Genomic DNA, 17,568 nt, shown 5'->3' with positions numbered 1-17,568 from the left:
ATTACTGGGAAGATCAACCAGCCTCCACAATAGAATTTCAAATTGTATAAAGACTCTGTGGGAACTGCATTACGATCAGTGTAATGAGTAGCTCAACACTACCCTCCACTATTTTCAGGTTTGTGTATGCAGATTCAGATTTTTTTTTTTTAAAAAAAAACCTTTTTTACTATTTTTCAACAGGAAGTAAATGATGGAATTCAGAACTTATATAGAAGAAATCAAAGTCCAATATGAGTTTCATACTCTTAGGGAAAAAAATGAAAGGGCAGGGGAGAATAAAGTTTTTTTAAATAAAAGTAAAAAATAAATAAGAAAAAAAAAATCACACACTGCTATGTTCCCTGGTACTATTGCACCAACAAATCTAACAAGTGCGACAGGTATCTAGAAGCTGTCCCAAGTATCTGATAATAAAGAGAATTAAAACTAAGAGCTGAAAATAAACGATGTCTTTGATACAAGAGGATGCAGAGGGAGTGCCTTTCCAATACTCAGGAACCTGTCCTCCTGTTCAGGACAAATGACAGATATCAGCTCTACCTTTCAAATAATTTCATCTAATTTGAATATCATTGTTTTTGAAAGGGAACTCTGTCATCAGTTAACTATGATAAAATTCTTCAAGCTAAGGAAAACCTTACATTTCAAAAGAAAGTTTCCCATTTATTTCATATTAATCTCCAGTATTCAATAAAAAAAAAAAAAAAGAAAAAGAAAAAGAAAAAGAAAGAAATACACCCCAAGACCTGTTCACAGATTGGTATAATGCAGCTTCAGGACATCAGCAGGGTATCAATCAAATCAGCAACTCAGTAACTACATATATACCACAGTGCAGAAATTGTAGCATTATGCTGAAATCTGTGCATTGTAGATTCAGAGTTGCTGGGTTGGGTTTTTTCCCTCTTTCCTGACTTCTCAGCCAGAGTAACACTGACCTCACTGATACCAATTTTCATTTTTATCTTCATTTATGCATTTTGTATTGCTGCTTTGTGTCTAACGATTTTTTTTTCAAATTAAGTTTAAAAGACCAAGTTATCCAGAGGCTTCATGAATTTGAAAGAAATTACAATTAATTGAATTTCTAAACTATTAAAAAGTGGCAATTTTGAAAGCAATCATGGTATATAATTAAGAATAGGCAGAGGCCAACCTCAGTGCAGGGCTACATGCTATTACGTACAGGCTGGGGAAACATGCTGGAAATATTACGTCCACTCATCAGGCTGCACCACCTCAAGAAAGGAAACAGAGCAACTCTGGCTTGAACTGAAACGGTGGCGATATTTATGGCAGAACATCTTTTTGCTCTGTGCTCACAGGGTTCAGCAGAGCCAAGTTTCCTCTCTGAAGGACCTGGCAGTAGCGCAACATGCACACCATGTAATGCCACAAGCACTTAGTGCTCTTCCTCTGAAATTCTACACAGAAAAATAAGCATCCAAAATCCCTTTGTAGAGGTAGAGCTAATGAGAGTCAGAGCAACTGAATGACTTGCCCAGGGACATTGCTGTGAGTCAACAGACAGCCCAAATGTACATCCCCGGACCTTCAGCTTACAATTTTAACACTAATTTCCCTACTGGTTTAGCACTTGTTCACTGCGATTAAAAAAATGACTCTTCAAGCCGAAAAAAATAAAGCAAACTGTCCCAGAATCTTCTTAATGGAAAGCAGGAAGGGGAACCATAGGAAAGTCCTGACATTTTCTTAATAGCAGTTGCCAACCAAATTAGGTCTGAACACTAAGCTACTGACTGAGATCATAAAGTCACAAAGGGGAAAAAAGAAATTAAGTAATTAAGCTGCGCTCTGACAAATGGAAGACTGACTTATGAAGCTGACAGTGTTCTGCTCTGCCCTTGTATTATACAAATTGAACTAAGCTCTGACTACATCGTGAAAAAGCCATGCCCTGTGAACAAACTCTATATTCACCTGTTATTTGTACATGCACGTCTTTGCCCCAAGATTGTTAACCTATTTGTCTTAATCTGGAGAGAATTAGCAAGTTGCTTGAAAACACAGAGTAATATTGCAATATAAAAAGGTGACATTCCAACCCTATTGCTACCAGCATATTGACATAGAATGTTTGATAGAAAACTTACCTTTTCCTATGGTTTTAACTGTAAGCACATAATGTACATAACACTAACCCTCAGCATCCTGCTGAACAATATTCTCTTTCAAGGGATCCATCTGAGGAACTCCTCACCCTTAGGAAAAGCATTCCTCACTGGATTCAATAGACCCTGTTTGGTCTCATCATCCAAGTGGATTCATAAAAATATCTTCATGTCTCCACAGACCTAACCATTGGAAAAGGTATCAGTTGCTACATTCCTTAAGCATTGCAGAAAATAGGGGCTATAACATGACACTGCACTCAAAATGAAAACACTGTGATTGTTTTCAAAGTTACATCCTTTGAAGTTATTTTGTAGATGGCCTAATGGATCAAGACAAACAATTTAAGATGGAGAGACAGCTTTCATGAAAAATATTCACTCACTGGTCATTGGTTAATTCAGTCTTCATCAACTGTTTGAATTTTCATAAAAGTATCATTGATTTATTCACAGCGCAAATATAACTACTGAGTAGATAGCTTAAAAAACCCCACAAATATTTTCCTGATTGTGAATCTATGTAGTTCACAAGCTCTTAATTTAGTCTGGAAAAACATCTGTTTATAAAAACGTGGGGGTAAGTTCATGTAAAAGCCAAATTACTTTGCTGAATCTTTGCTCCTTCTTACTATCAAACCAGAGCTATATAACTGAAATAGGATTAATAACTATTCATTAAAATCTATTTCTAAACCATTTTAGGACTATAATACAGAGATTAAAATCTCAAGAACATAGATTAGTGTCATTTCTTTCTGCACTAAAATATGGTTTTAGTATGCTGTTATTTTGCATGGAAGATGCAGTACGCATATTAACGCCACATGTTGAGGAAAATCAGCCTCTGCAGTCATCATCATCTCTCTTGCTGTGTAAGTGCAGGGATTCACAATGACTCTAAACACCTCAATTTTATAATTTGGACAGATTTATTTTTTCTATATTTTCATTTTTCTTCATCAATAAATTTTTCAACTTCTATTCCATTACTGAAATGAACACAAATTAATAGTCACATATCAATGACACACCTTCCAGACTATCAGTGTCTTGGTTTGCAAAATGATATCAAATACCAGTTTAAACACCTTAAGCTATACCTCTGTGGAGATGGACATGTGAACAAGACTTTATTAACTGTTTTTTCTGTAGAGGAAGCACTGTACAGATATTCTTACAGAACTTACCAAATATCTCTCTGAAGAGACACTGACTAAAATAAGATCATCTCCAACACGCACTTTTTCTCCTTCTGATCGTTGCTTGGAAGCAGGATGGATGGTCCACCAGCATGCCTCACCTGTATCATTATTGAATAGGGGCAGAGAAAGAAATTAGAAAGAAAATGTCCCATCTTATTGGTATTACTTCCACATTTATCTCAGTCCTAAAGTTCTGACCCAGTTTTCAGTTGGGTAAACCAAGTGTCCATGCGTTTTCAATAACCGATATCATTCCAGCACCACCTTGTCAGAAACTCAAATGGAAATAATACACCTATGCAGAAGACAGCAAGACCTCTGTAACAGTGATTCCAGAGCTGAACAAGGAGCTAACTCTCTGTGCTTTCTAGGCAACCTGGTCCAGGCTGCTTTTGCTAAAGAGCTTCCCTGTCACCTTCATTCCAGGTTCTGGGAAAGACATCAAAGGATCTTCCACCAAGAATTAGGACAAAGAAATGGAGCAACCCATCAATAAGGGCAATAAAATAATAATCTACAATATAACTTAAAACAATATTTGAAAGATCTCATAAACCCAAATTTAATTATGTTCTTCCACTTCTACTGACTGTTAGTGTCTCTAAGTCCTCAGAATATTTATAAATATTACAGTCACAAATTCTGTTCCCATGATGAACCTTGCTTTCAGATATACTTCTTGAACAAAAAGTATGATTTTCAGAAAAAAAAAAGCTTTGATCTTGGAATTGTACAATTGTTGCTGTTATTACTGTTATTACTCCTAGCCACAGCAAGTCTTTAAAAAACAAGCAAAGTTATTATCTCTAATTGAACAGTTACACCAAACTGATGGCACTGTAAGAAGCTATATCAGTCTAAATATACAAATGTCAACAGCAGTTCTAAAACTTTAATAGAATCTTTATTCAAAATAATACAAGTTTAAAAAAATTTCAGCAGAAGGTTTCTACAGGAATAACAACAAGGAAATATTCCTTTAATTATATTCAATGTAGAAATTTACACTTAACTATCAATAGACATGTTTACATCTCCTAGAAACAAAAATACATTATCTATTATAAATTGTAAAGATAAGATACTGAATGTGTAAAACATAAATATTGAGCTTTATTTCTTTAGTCCTTAAAATAGTCTTAATTTTTAGGTGATTTACATGTACTTACAGGTTACTCCCGATTTTTAGACTGAACATATTCTTCATTACACAGTCACTTGAACTACTGTTTACCTGTTGTGTCCTCTTGCAATCCTACATCAAATGCCAGCTTATCCATTGAAGATCGAGACGTAGAGAGACAGCATAGATACTATCAAAATAAAAAAGCATGCATTACTAGTTCTGTTCATGCCTGATAATCCAGTGAAATGTAAAAAGCCATCAACCTACTAACGTGGGATTAGCTGTTCATAAATTATCCCCACCAGTTACTATCAAGAACATATATATATATATGCCTGATAAACTGAATGGCACTCAAGGAGACTTGACAAAGATAGATGTTTTAAAATAACCTCTCAGTCTATCCAGGTTATCTTTCCACTGAGATGGGAATAGTGAGAGTGGAAATAAAGGAGCTGGTTGCATCAAATTTCAGCTCCACGAAACCTCGCTTGTGGTTAAGGAGTTTGGAACCCATGTAATTCATCAGGGAATTGAAGAGTAAGGCTTCTGTCCAAAATATGTGCAAGAAGGAATTTCCTTTTCCACTCACTCTCCAACATATGTTCAGGTTGTCAGCCAGATGCCAGCTGTGGATTCAGTCACAGCTTATGCAATATCCAAGGGAAAAGCAATGAGAAATCACCAACTCAAAATAGACTGACAAACAGAGAAGTCATCACTACAGAGCCAGACTTAGTTTTAGCACTTACCCAGATACGAACACCTTGGTTTGGTATTTCCAAGCATCTACCCTTCACAGAGCTTTCCATTAACCATGGGAGAAATGCCTCTTTGATGTGAATAATTCTCCAGATATCAATAAAGAGCAATGGTCCGGGCACTTTCAAAGATAACATTGATACAAAAAAAAGAGAAATCATTGCTGCCATCAACTGCTGTTACATACCATGCCGCTGTAGGAATGGCGCAGCAAGATTGCATGTCCATAGAGTAGCGTTCGATGACCGCCACCTTGTGCAGACTGAAAGATAAAGAGAAGTGATATACTGGCGTGTTGTAATAAAACGGGGCCTTTTGAGAAAGAAAAAGTGAAAAACAAATCTCCGTCAATCCTGGACAATCTGTGACAGAGCAGTCAATTTCCTGATAAACACTGTTCAGGGATTAGTTCAAGGTAGTTCTGTGAATGTGTTCTCTAATTTTAATTGCCTCTTAAGATATTGACCTTTTAAGTCCTTGGGACAGATCTAAGGTAGAACTTGGACAGGCAAACCTAGAAGCTACTGACTTTTTCTAATAAAAGTGCTCAATTGGCTAAGGGAAAATAGCATATACTTTGTCCCACCACCTATTTGGTATAAGATATGTTCTAGATGCTTCCTTGGGCTGAAAGCAGGCAGGCTTTAGAGCAGAGCAGCTTTGATGCATGCCACACTACCCTCTACACCCTTAGGTATTGTTAAAACTCTCCACATTCGGCGATTTTCTCTCCAAATTAAATACTTTTCTATACAGAAGGTGTGCAGAAGGAGCTTATGGAGCATCATCCCTCCTTTATCAGAAATTATTAATCATATATCGGCCACACTGAAGATCAACAACCTCCAAGGCTGTTTGCCCCGTAGTGTTTCAATACTCAGCCAGAATTCTTTATCTGCCAGGCCAGGTAAATGCTCAAAGACATCCAAGCTAACTCAACAGGATTCGGGGATTCTGAAAATTTAGAAGTCATGCCCGAGTAAATGTTCCTCTTCAGAAACACAGCACAAATCTTGAGTGACAGAAAATGAAAATAATAAAATTCACTTTTATCCCAAGAAACTGCAATCATTTTTTTTCACAATATATTAATTACAGTTTCTATTTATCTACAATCAATTTAACTACTCATGAAAGTATAAATAAATATTGTTAAAACGTGAGCAACTTTTCAACTTCTGCTGAAGATTTATGAATTCCTCAGACCGAGAAGCAGCTGACTGACGGTGGTTGGGAGCAGAGACTGTCAGAGAAGACAATGCCAAGAGCACAATTCCATATTCCTCTGACACAATTATCTCACCTAACATTATGCATATCACACTATTTAAACAATATCAGTAAATACGCATTTTTGAGTCTATAAATGCGGCAGCTCCATAAACAGCAACATTCTTTCATCTAGGATTCTAATTTAATCTCTTGTATACAGCATTTATACCCTTTCTTTTATCACAGTAGGCTGACCTTCTGTTTGACTGGAGCATTAGATTCATTACAGAATAAATCGGGAACAATCATACTATGTTAACTCTGGCAGCTTCATTTCAGTCCTGAAGATCAACATAACTGAATGGCTAGGATGACAACACACAATTATTTCCACTCCTCATTTACGGGTTGTCCTTCCTTGTCTTTTATCCATTAGCATATTTGTTGATCTTTGAGTTACTTGGTAAAGAAAAAAAAAAAAAAGCAATAGGTGGTGAAAAAGAAAGCACTTCAAAAAAATAATAATTTTAGCGCTTTTAAGAAACTACAAAAAATTATTGCTTTTATCTTTACTGAAAAGAGCATCTTGATGGATACAAGGTACATTCTGATTTTCAACAAATGGCGTAGCAGTCAAAAAGCAGGGAGGCGCATTCAATAATCTTGTCTGGAAGACTGAATGACATGAATTTTTATTAAGAATGAAAGTCATGGTCTTTGTCGCAGACACAGTCTTGATAGCAAGACATGAGGATTTAACTTTGAACTACCACTATCACCACTTCTTCCAAAGGCACAAGGAAAGAATATGACATTTGGTGATGTGAGGTCCACTGTCCCAAGGATGAACGCTGAATGTCTGCTGCCCATCACATCGGGGAAGAGGGGAAAAACTGCTGTGAACATACTTCCTCACCTACACTTCAGATTTGCCTGGAAGCTTTATCCACACAGCAGGCATAGGTACCCAACCAGTATAGTCACCGACATGGACAAAAGTTTGAAATTTCATTAATATTTTTACCAAAATTATTTTGTGTTACTAGTTGTAAATTTGATACCTAACATACACATTTTTTTGCCTGTTGTACAAAAAACGAAAGGAATAGTATGATCAACAAAATCACAGCTATGTTACCTTGCCCTTGTTTTGGCTGTATTAATTTGTCTGTCTAGCATCTATTTTTCTAAATGCCCATTTGTAGCTGAAAAAGATAAAGATTGGCTCAGAAATATTTAATAGAATCATAGAACGGTTTGGGTTCGAAGGGACCTTAAAGATTATCTAGTTCCAACCACCCTGCCATGGTGGTTCCTTCGACTAGATCAGGCTGAAGGTGTCCCTACCCATGGCAGGGGTGCTGGAACAAGATTTTCAAGTGTTTTGCTTGCTTTATCACCACCTACCCCTCTTTTTTTGTTTGTTTGGGGTTTTTTGTTTTGTTTTGTTTCCTTGACCAGGTAATTCAGAGGGGTTGGAACTAGGAAAAATTTCAATTGCTTTTGTGAAAAATGGAGGAGTGGGTTTTTAGATAATTTTTACCAAAAGGATTAAAGTAACTCCTTTTAACAATTTTTCCCCATTAAAGACATGCAAGCAAGCTTGCTGTTTCTTAGGGAAAAAAAAAAAAAAAAAAAAGAGTTGCAAAAAACATTTCAAGCATTTTCCACTTAAAGGTGTGTGAAAGACAATTATAATCAAGGTATCCACATGGAGGGAAAGTGAAAAGATGAAACAGAAAAATAGAGGAGAGGCTAGGAGAGAAAGCTGGTACTATGAAACTGCCTTCTAGGATATGTACGTACCTATAAGTTAATTTCCTATTTTAAAGGCTCATTTCATAACTAAATAGCATTTATCTGTATACCAGAAATTGCACAGTAAGTAGCTGATGTACCACGATTGTCTACTGAAAGAGTCCGATTTTCAAAATAATCCATTCCTATCTAGAATCTTGCAGAGAACTGTATTCCACGTGTTATTAAAAAAAAAAAAAAAAAAAAAAAGAAAAAAAGAAAATTTTAAAAGTTATCAATTGGACTTCTATGACAACAATGCAACATTCCAAGATGAGGTGTGCCATTGAAGTTTTACCAAGTTTCTAGTAATATTCAAATAATAACGTTTCACAAGACACTGCAAGTGAGACTTCCTGGAAGACACAGTCCTGACTAATTCAATACATAATGCCCACATATTTTTGCACAAATATGTGAATGGCATTATAATGCAAGCAAGTTTGTAACAACCCATTATTTATCATCAGTCTTGTTTGCTTTATGTTTTTAATTTCCTGTTTTTGGAGTAATTTCCAAGTTGGACAATACGTTCCTTGAATAAAACCAGGCTGGAAAACAAAAATAGATTTTTGTTCAAAGAACAATTTATCCATTGAAGTTCTACAAGCGATGCCATTCAGGAATATAAATCATATAAAAGCAAAACTCTTCTCATTTTATCCTCCAAGAATTTGGGATTTAGAATAAGACTTGAAAAGCCTTCAGAACTGGTAAAAACTAAAGTGAACAAATTGAGATTGAATGCATATACGGCAAATTCACACTGCTTGTGAAAACTTCATATAAACTGTCCATCTCTAGTCTAATATTTCTGCAGTTGGAATACAAGATTAATTTGGAGTGACCTCATCACCCAAAAGCCACTGCTGAAGCAAAGGCAACTTAGAATACAACAACAATTAGAGCTGAAGAAATTAGCATTCAAAATACATGAACAGCTTTCAAGTTCAATGCATTGTTAGAGCAGGCAATGAGAACAGACTACTTAAAGATCTGAGCTGCGTAATTTGATGTAAAGGGTGTTATCTTGAAACAAAAATAAAGGAGGAATATAAATTAAAATTAGGAAACGGTTATTTTCCTTGTTTTTAAATAGGATTAAAATGCCAAAAAGAACTTAGAAATTGCAACCTACAAACTATCTAGTAAAATGTGCAAATGATGGAAGCAGCATAACATGAAATATTTAGAATTAGACTGAATAACAACGGATATGCTTTACTGCGAGTACCAATCCTGCAGTAAGATGTTATACATGACTCAGCAACCCCTTTTCATCTGTACAATTTTGCATATACACAACTGTCATATGTACAGACGTGCAATTACTTGACAGATTAAAAGGGGTATTCCACTGACAATTCACATAGTAGCACTTGCACTGCTGTGTCTGTGGCTGCATTGATACACTCCTAGCCGCATATAAGAAGCTGCAGGAAATTAATCCTGATGATGCTGATCAAGTGTTTTGGAGCCATTTGTGCTTCTGGAACATTGCTTACAATGAGAATTTTTAGAGATTAGTGACTATCCCTCTGGCATCCCAGGAGATTTAGAGTCAAATAACCATTACCTTTCCATTCTTTTCAAGAGAACAGCCTTATATCTACTAGAGAAAACATTTCTTAGACCAATGAGTACTCTACTGCAAGCAAATGCCAAAGTTTTGTTGCTGACTTTTCTTCACAGGTCTCCACAATCTCCAAATGTAAGAAAAGGCAAAAAGCTATGAGCTTCAGAGAAGTACCAGAGAAAGACAAACATCTTTAACATGTACTTAAAAATGATAACTGTTTCAGTGTTTTGTGCATGTACAGATAAAGTTTTTTTAATGTTGTCATTATTCAGAAATCTAATGCTTGAGAAAGCCTGACAGCATTTGCATTTAGCACATGCCTATTCGGACAATTCTAGTCACCCATGAAAGCCATTTTATAACACTGAAAACAAGGAACACAGGAACTGAAGCATACTCTCTAGAAAATCATACAAGACAACAATGAGTTTTTAAGAACGATGTAATGGCTTTTCCTGCCTCATTCCATGATGAACCCATAACAGCAGAATGGAATTAGTGGTACATGTTATAGGGAAAATGACAGTACAAAGACTAGGCTGTAAGTATAGTTTTGATGGACTTAAAAACAAAAATTAAAACAAAATCGAGTGAAATAATAAGCTACAAGACATCAGTTGCAAGACCTTCAAAAACGCAATCCATATAACTTACAGTAATGGTAAATTATGACCGAATTGCAACCAGCTGCTCCCCTGGTATTTCCTCTGTGCCCCAGACCCAGCCATAGGAAACACCAGCCCAAAGAGTCTAGATGGAACTTAGGACCACTCAGTATTGCTCTGAATGGGTTTCTAAAATAACATTTGACAATTTTTTTCATGGCACTGAATTTTTTTTGACATGTGAGAGCAGCTGTACAGTAAAAGCAGCAACATGTTCCCTGTTTTTCTTCACAAATGTTTTCCAAGGCAAATACTGCAAGTTAACATTAAAAGTTTCAAATATGACTTTCAGTGGTTATTTAATATGTACACTGGAAAAAAGCAATGTCCTTTAAAACACTGAATACTTATACTTCATTAAAATGGAGCACACTAATGATGGCCATCATACACTTAAAGTAGATGCTGGAGGCAACAGCATGTCAAACAGAGGACACCTATACTTCCATAAAAACACCTGAAAATATAAATGTGCCACCACAAGTATGTTCTAAGTTTCATGAAGCTCCATAGTTTATTTCTAGCACTTATACTGTTAGAAAAGTACAGAACGAAGAAAAAAAATTCCTATCTCTAAATCTAGATACTTAGTTTAAATGTATAAGCAGAAGTATATAATTAAACACAGAACATAATATCCTACAGTTACCTGCTTTGAACCCTTTTAATATAAAACCATCACCACCACAGAAATAAACCAACTGGCAAATTGGACCCTCTAAAAAATTATATATAAACAAAGTGCAAGCTCCTCCAGTGATGGAACTTCTCAAAGTCCCTTCCCTGGGACTCATATTGGGGCTCTCAAATTTCCCATTCAGGAGCAGTCATTACATTCTGAAACTGCGGTTTTGATCCATTAGAAAGAGAAAGTAAATAGGAAAGGTGGGTCTGATCACAAGTATTTTCATAGAAAAAAAAATCAGCTACCATGTATTATGAGTAAAAGTGTATTTATACCCTGGACTATGTTGCTCCCAGTCACAAACTACCAGTGTCAAGATGTAAAGCTGTTGGCACCAACGCCTTTTTCAAGAGGGTGGTGGAAGTTTTTAAACCAGCAGGCTAATACAAGTATTTAATCTGAGTTAGTTTTTTAGAATGAAAACTTTGAGTGCACAACAAGGAAGGGAACATGTGCTTTGTTTACATATAATTCTTCAGGGCTTCCTGCATTTAAGCAAATTAAAGGCTCCCATATAGTAATCTGCAATATAGGAAGAAAAGTACTGAAAGGATGCAGAATAAATGTAGATCTTGAAAGCTTTGGAGTCTTCACTCAGGAGAAGGAAAACTCCATGATGGCAGAATTAGAAATGAAGTGAAAGAAATGGGAAAAACACTAAAAGGAACTGGGAGGAATAGGAGGGAAGGATATCCCAGTCTAAAACCATCTCACTATGGTTCTACACATAAATATTTGCATTATGCTACAACCATTTCTGGAGAGGATGCTCAAAATGGTGTTTCCATAGCAATGTAAAAACTATTCATCTATTGATTTCACTATTAATACATTTTTTTTTTATTCTGTTCTAGACCAATGCTGAGGGAGGCCAATATTTATCTAAAAACAGCAGTGATGATGCAATCCTACAAGACTAGAATTGGAGACTACCACAGGTATGCATTCAATGAGACCTCTTACTCTGCAACAATTATATCATGGTCTAATTTTTTTCATGCTGAACACAACTTCAGATGACTAAAGAGAGCTTCTTTCTAACACTAGGCAACAGCCAGCTGGAAAACACAGGAAAGTTCATTATCTTAATACCAGCATGGTCAGTAATGGCTTAGGCAAAGCTAAAAGAATTTCTTGATGATAAAACACAAATTCAGATTAATTTAGCCTAGGGCAATTAGACAGCCAGTGGAGAGAAAAAGGCACTTTTGGTCAGTAATTCAGCCCACCTAAAATCTGAGCAACCCTTTAATGACACCTATGCTTCTGCTTGTGGTTACACAGGGAGCTTAGGATACCCATGGCTCTAAGTCAGGCATTTCAGTCTTGTGGGATGAATGCCAGCCAAAAAGTCCAGAAAACCCCAAGCAGTGGTGAAAACAGAATGTGAGGAAACAGGCTGAGTCACTGCAGAACTTGTGAAGTAACCCTGGAACAGAGCTAGAAGGTTTGTGAGACAAGATTAGCCAGGCAAAACTAAACAACTGGCACATGGAATAGCAATACTGGGAAATTACATCTCCAGCAAAATCAGAGAACTTGAAAATGCATCAAGCAGTAAAGACTGCAAACAAAGCTACAGAGTGTGAGCCAAGGAGTTTTACATGCTCTTCTTGCTCACAGAAGTCTCCATTTTCTTTACAAATTGACACAAAACCGACAGAATTTCTTTTCCGAAGTAACAGCATTCCACACCCATACACCTTGAATTCTTCTACCAAAACCCCAAAATGCTAACAAGACCCTTCGGCAATTACTGTGCTCTTGGGCTGCCATTTCCAGGCTGGGCACCAAACCCACAGTGTTTAGTTGCAGCACAGCATTTCGAGGCAAGGTAAATCCATCCACTGACACATGGCACTGTGGTTTATATTCCTTCACCCCGCTCGTATCAAAAAACAGTGACAGCAAATGGCAAATTCAAACCAGTCTAAAACATCTTCAGTTGTCCTACTGTAGCCCATATACCATGTTACAATGGAATAACAAACTGGAAATTGAACCTACCAACTTCCTAGTCTTTACACCTGACTTAAATCACTATTTAGTTGATTGTCTTTTCATGGATTTCACTACAACACAGGAAGTGCTACAAAAATTCAGGTATGGAGATTAGTATGACTGATGACTCTGCTAGTACCTACTCTTAGATAATGATGGCCACTGTGACCCCCAAACAACAACCAAAAAAAAAGGAAAAAAGAAACAAAAAAAACCTTCTTTCATTCACATGATCAGCATGTTACTTCCTACTTTGTGTCACGCCCAGCCAAATACAGAAAAAAAGTTTAGCTAAACTATAGGTTTTCTAAGGATGGCTTGCTTTACAAACTCTATTACAATGCGTAATTATGCTTTATATAAATATCACATCTGAACCTGAAAAAAATCAACTGGCCAGTAAAAGTCATGAGCATGCCTTATTCAGTTAAGAACACAGAGATACTTTACTACCTATACTAAAAAGATTGGAGTCATTGGTAATGATGATAAGTATTAGCACCAGCACCATGCTAAGTGATCCCAGTTTTACTGATATTGACCTGTCAGAAGGCAGAATAAACAGCCGCATAATTAGAAACATTTCAAATATACCTCACAATTAATATTTCCAACACTACATTTATGTTATCACTTTCCCAGCAATGGGTAACTTCACACCAATGAAAAGCAGATACAGCAGTGAAAATAAATCAAGAACAAATAATATTGATTGTCTGGTTCCAGCCTCCTATGTAAAACAAACATTTATATTTATGGCTGAGGCAATACTTGCATTACAAACTCTGACTTTCAAGCACTTTCAGTGGTTTGGAAAAAAAAATGCCCAAGAGGATAAAACATATTGATTTCTCCCTTAGCCTAGTGAAGATTTCTCTTCCCCCATACTCCTCCTCCTTCACCGCATAGGAGATAGAAGGAATTAATAAAAATCTTCCTGGTTGTTCTACAGCTAAATAAGTGGAGGAGGGTGGCATTTTTCACAGGTTAAGGATTGTGCCTCAGCTTTTTCTGTTGCTGTATGATACAAGGAATGTGAATCATCCTTATCACTTGAGAAAGAAAGTCACAGATAAAGAATAAAGCAGACAGCCAAGTGGGAAGAAAAGATGGATCAGCAGAGGAGTCATGATAAGAAAATTCCTCTGACATCACTAAATTCAGCCCTTAAAATAGCACTGCTTATCTAGCCTAGAATTCCTCCCCTTTGGAGAGACCATACCATAGAACAGCAAACTCCTAGGGGATGAAAATCAGTAAACAAATAATTTTAGGTTAATTGGGAATAGACATTGATAATTGAAGGGAAAAGTAGGAAATGGATAACCAACACATCTTGGCTATCACAGTAAATTATTCAAACGTCAGTTACTCAAAACATTTGGAGGTTGACCAAGTGCCTTGTCACAATCTTAAATAATAATAATAAAAAAATAATAAAAGCACTGAGAAGTAGAGCTCCTGCACATGCTTACTGACCTGGGGCAGTGAAGGGCCAGTGACTCCCAGCCCCCTGAGACACCACACCATCACAGCAGCATCCTTGCCACAGAACACTGTGCTGTCCCTGCTTTCCAAAAAGCTCAAATGTTCTACTTCAAATTTTTTTATTTATTCATTGCCTCAAGATTTCTTATTTACCAGATGGTGTTACACTCTCAGTGAAAGGGTAAGGGTGAATTGAGAATTAGAGAAGCCAGCCCAGAGTCCTCTTTCCACAAAGGTACCTGCCTTTGGTCCTTCATGATCCAAATAAACCATAACCCCACTCCAAGCTAGAGTCACTGTGGTTTCTAAATCCAGATTTGTAAAAAATTCAGTACATGCTACTTTAGTGAAGGCAAGTATGATGCTGATGTTAAAAATAAAGTAATGATTTAAATTAAATTGTAGGAATTCACAGAAAGTATAATACCAAATGTTTAACTTGCTTACCTTCATCATAAATTTCTGTAGAGCCATGAGAAGGGGAAAAAAAGAGAAAATGTGAAATGAATATTTGCTTTCAGGTGCTTAAAAATGGGATTGTTTTCCCTGAAAAAGTGAGTGGGATACACAGAGCTGCAAACCACATTTAAAAGGAACATTTATCATTGCAATTAGCATAATTATAGCTTTATGCTAGGAAGCAAAACAGCTGCTCAGAACAAGGCTTCATCTTTTTTTTTTTTTATGCAATAGTTTTCTCAGATTTTTTTTTTTTTTTACTTTAAATAACATAGCACATTAAATACTTACTGATTGAAGATAAAACACAGTATAGGTAAAGCAGGAGCTACACCTGATCATAAACTTGCTCTGCAGATAGTGTCTAACTAGGTACAATGCGAGTTGTAAAGTCCTGCATTCAAAGTGCAGTACTGGAGAGCAACACCACTGTTGTAGTAACATATCATACATAAATGTACAATACATTAAGAAAATGAAAACGTTACTAATATTTCATGCAGTGGTTAAAAAAAAAAATCAGTGTCACATGACTGATGTCGGAAGACTATGGAAATTTTTAGGTTTATTTTCATGGAGGTTTCTCAAGGATAAAAGGAGAATGATATGTTACGTTACAGGCAGTGGTTTGGTTTTCTTTGTGAGAGTTCTATGGCCACCTTTTCCTCTTCTGCCCTCATCATTTCATGTTTTGATATCACCAAGTCTGAAGCTGAGGACTGAAGTTTGGCTCTATCCCACATGAAAAGACACTAACTGGAGAGCTTCCAAACAAGTCTGGGTGCTTTCGTTTCATACATGCTTTTAAAACAGAGGTGTCTGTTCTCTGTAGATGTACAGGATGTTCTAGTTTAAAAAAAAAAAAAAAAAAGAATAAAAAAGAAAAAAAGTATCATCTAATGATCTCAAAGTATTCAGACTTCTCCCTTTTAAAAGTCTTCTAGGTCTATTTTGTAATTAGACATTTGGAAACAAATTGACCAAAACTGAAGATCACACACCCCGTCCACCATCCCCATAAAGCAAGGATGTAAACGACATGTTCATTTGTGACAGTATGATCATTCTGGCATTATTATTCATCCCATTTTTTGTCACTCCAATATTCAGTTTGCTTTTATGGTGTGGCTCCAGAAACTAACCAGAAGTCTTTGCTGAGCTATCCAACAGTGGAGTATGAGTGCAAATTCATTAATATAAAACATAAATTACATGATTAATTCTAACATAACCTTCCCTGTATTTGTCAGTACTGACTTTCATGTGCCATCAAGCTGTCAGTTGATCAAGATTAGATCCTTCAAAGACCGCAGTCTCTTCTAGCTGTCATTCACCTATGAAATTTTATTCTGAGAACTATGCAACCCCACTGCTTTTCTGTATTACAAGTACATTAAAAAACAGTCCTTCTGTGAAACCTTCTGGTTCTCTTCTTGACAATTTATGTAACTGCTTGGTTGTAATCTCTTAACTAGCTTCAAATTGAAGTGAATAGTTTATCTCTTCCCTTGATTATTAAAATGATTAAGCAGCTTTTTGTGCTGCATTTTTTGGAAGACCTAATTTAACAATTCCTTCTCTTCAGTCGACATATTAAATGAATTGTAATAAATGAGAGAGAAACAACTATCATCTGTCCGGATCTGTCATATCATGTTATTTACAGTTACTCTGATTCCTTAATAACACGGAAGATGATTTACAGTTCTTAGAAAGTGCCATGAACGATCCCCCTCAAGCTAGAAAATGTGAAAGACAACAGTGGGTGAGAGAAGTCTGAACACCTACTGCTTCAAAACCACCAGGGGGAAAATATTCTGAAGATAAATTGCTGTAAAAATGTTTTCTCTTCATGGCAAACACTTAAAAGCACGCTATGTCCACAAACATGAAGAAATGCCCCTGTGAAACTTCAAGCCAAGCCTGAGAAGTTACGTGCCATGAACTGGGACAGCCCCAGCTACCCAGCTACCAGCAAATGGATGGGGCAGAGAGTTCCAGATATTCCCATCACACCCCTCTGCAAGCAAGTTCTCGAAGGTTTTTAGACCAAATTCCTCCTTAGCCAAAGGAGAATGCTCACTTTGAAAAACAACACCACCCCCCCTCAAAAAAAAAAAAAAAAACAAAAAAAAACCCAAACAAAAACACCAAAAAAAACCCCAACACCCTGAGGCAAACTAATAGAAATTACACACTTCAGGTAGGCAATAGATTCTTACACAAGAAATTTCTCAAACTCACCCTTTGCGGAAGAACTTTCTGCTCCTTCACTCTTGCTCTCTGTGCCACAGCACAACAGTGCATGTGAGTTTGTGGACTAACATCAGCAATTCAGAACGTGTACTTAAAAATTCAACAGATAGAACAGACCTATAACTTTATTTCTTAATGTCATTCTAACACCCTGTCCTGATTTTGCTGGGACAGAGTTAAATTTCTTCCTAGTAGCTG

At 36.4% G+C, this 17,568-nt stretch overlaps 1 protein-coding gene across 2 annotated transcripts in view; it reads right to left on the bottom strand.

Moving 5' to 3' along the window:
- RYR2 (ryanodine receptor 2) overlaps window positions 1–17,568 on the bottom strand; it is a 455,638-nt gene that overhangs the window by 271,327 nt on the left and 166,743 nt on the right. The window contains exons 5-8 of one of the 2 annotated variants that reach the window (XM_080389100.1): window positions 15,103–15,117; window positions 5,416–5,490; window positions 4,575–4,653; window positions 3,326–3,438 (exon numbers count right to left, since the gene is read on the bottom strand). In XM_080389100.1, the coding sequence (XP_080245226.1) occupies window positions 3,326–3,438; window positions 4,575–4,653; window positions 5,416–5,490; window positions 15,103–15,117 (282 nt within the window). The remainder of the gene's footprint in view (window positions 1–3,325; window positions 3,439–4,574; window positions 4,654–5,415; window positions 5,491–15,102; window positions 15,118–17,568) is intronic. The other variant, XM_080389099.1, reaches the window with a different exon arrangement.

Source organism: Falco punctatus (genome assembly GCF_963210335.1).
Source record: "Falco punctatus genome assembly, chromosome: 5".
Classification (NCBI taxonomy): Eukaryota; Metazoa; Chordata; class Aves; order Falconiformes; family Falconidae; genus Falco; species Falco punctatus.
Note: the sequence above shows the minus strand (reverse complement) of the source record. Positions and strands in the feature narration are given on the sequence as shown.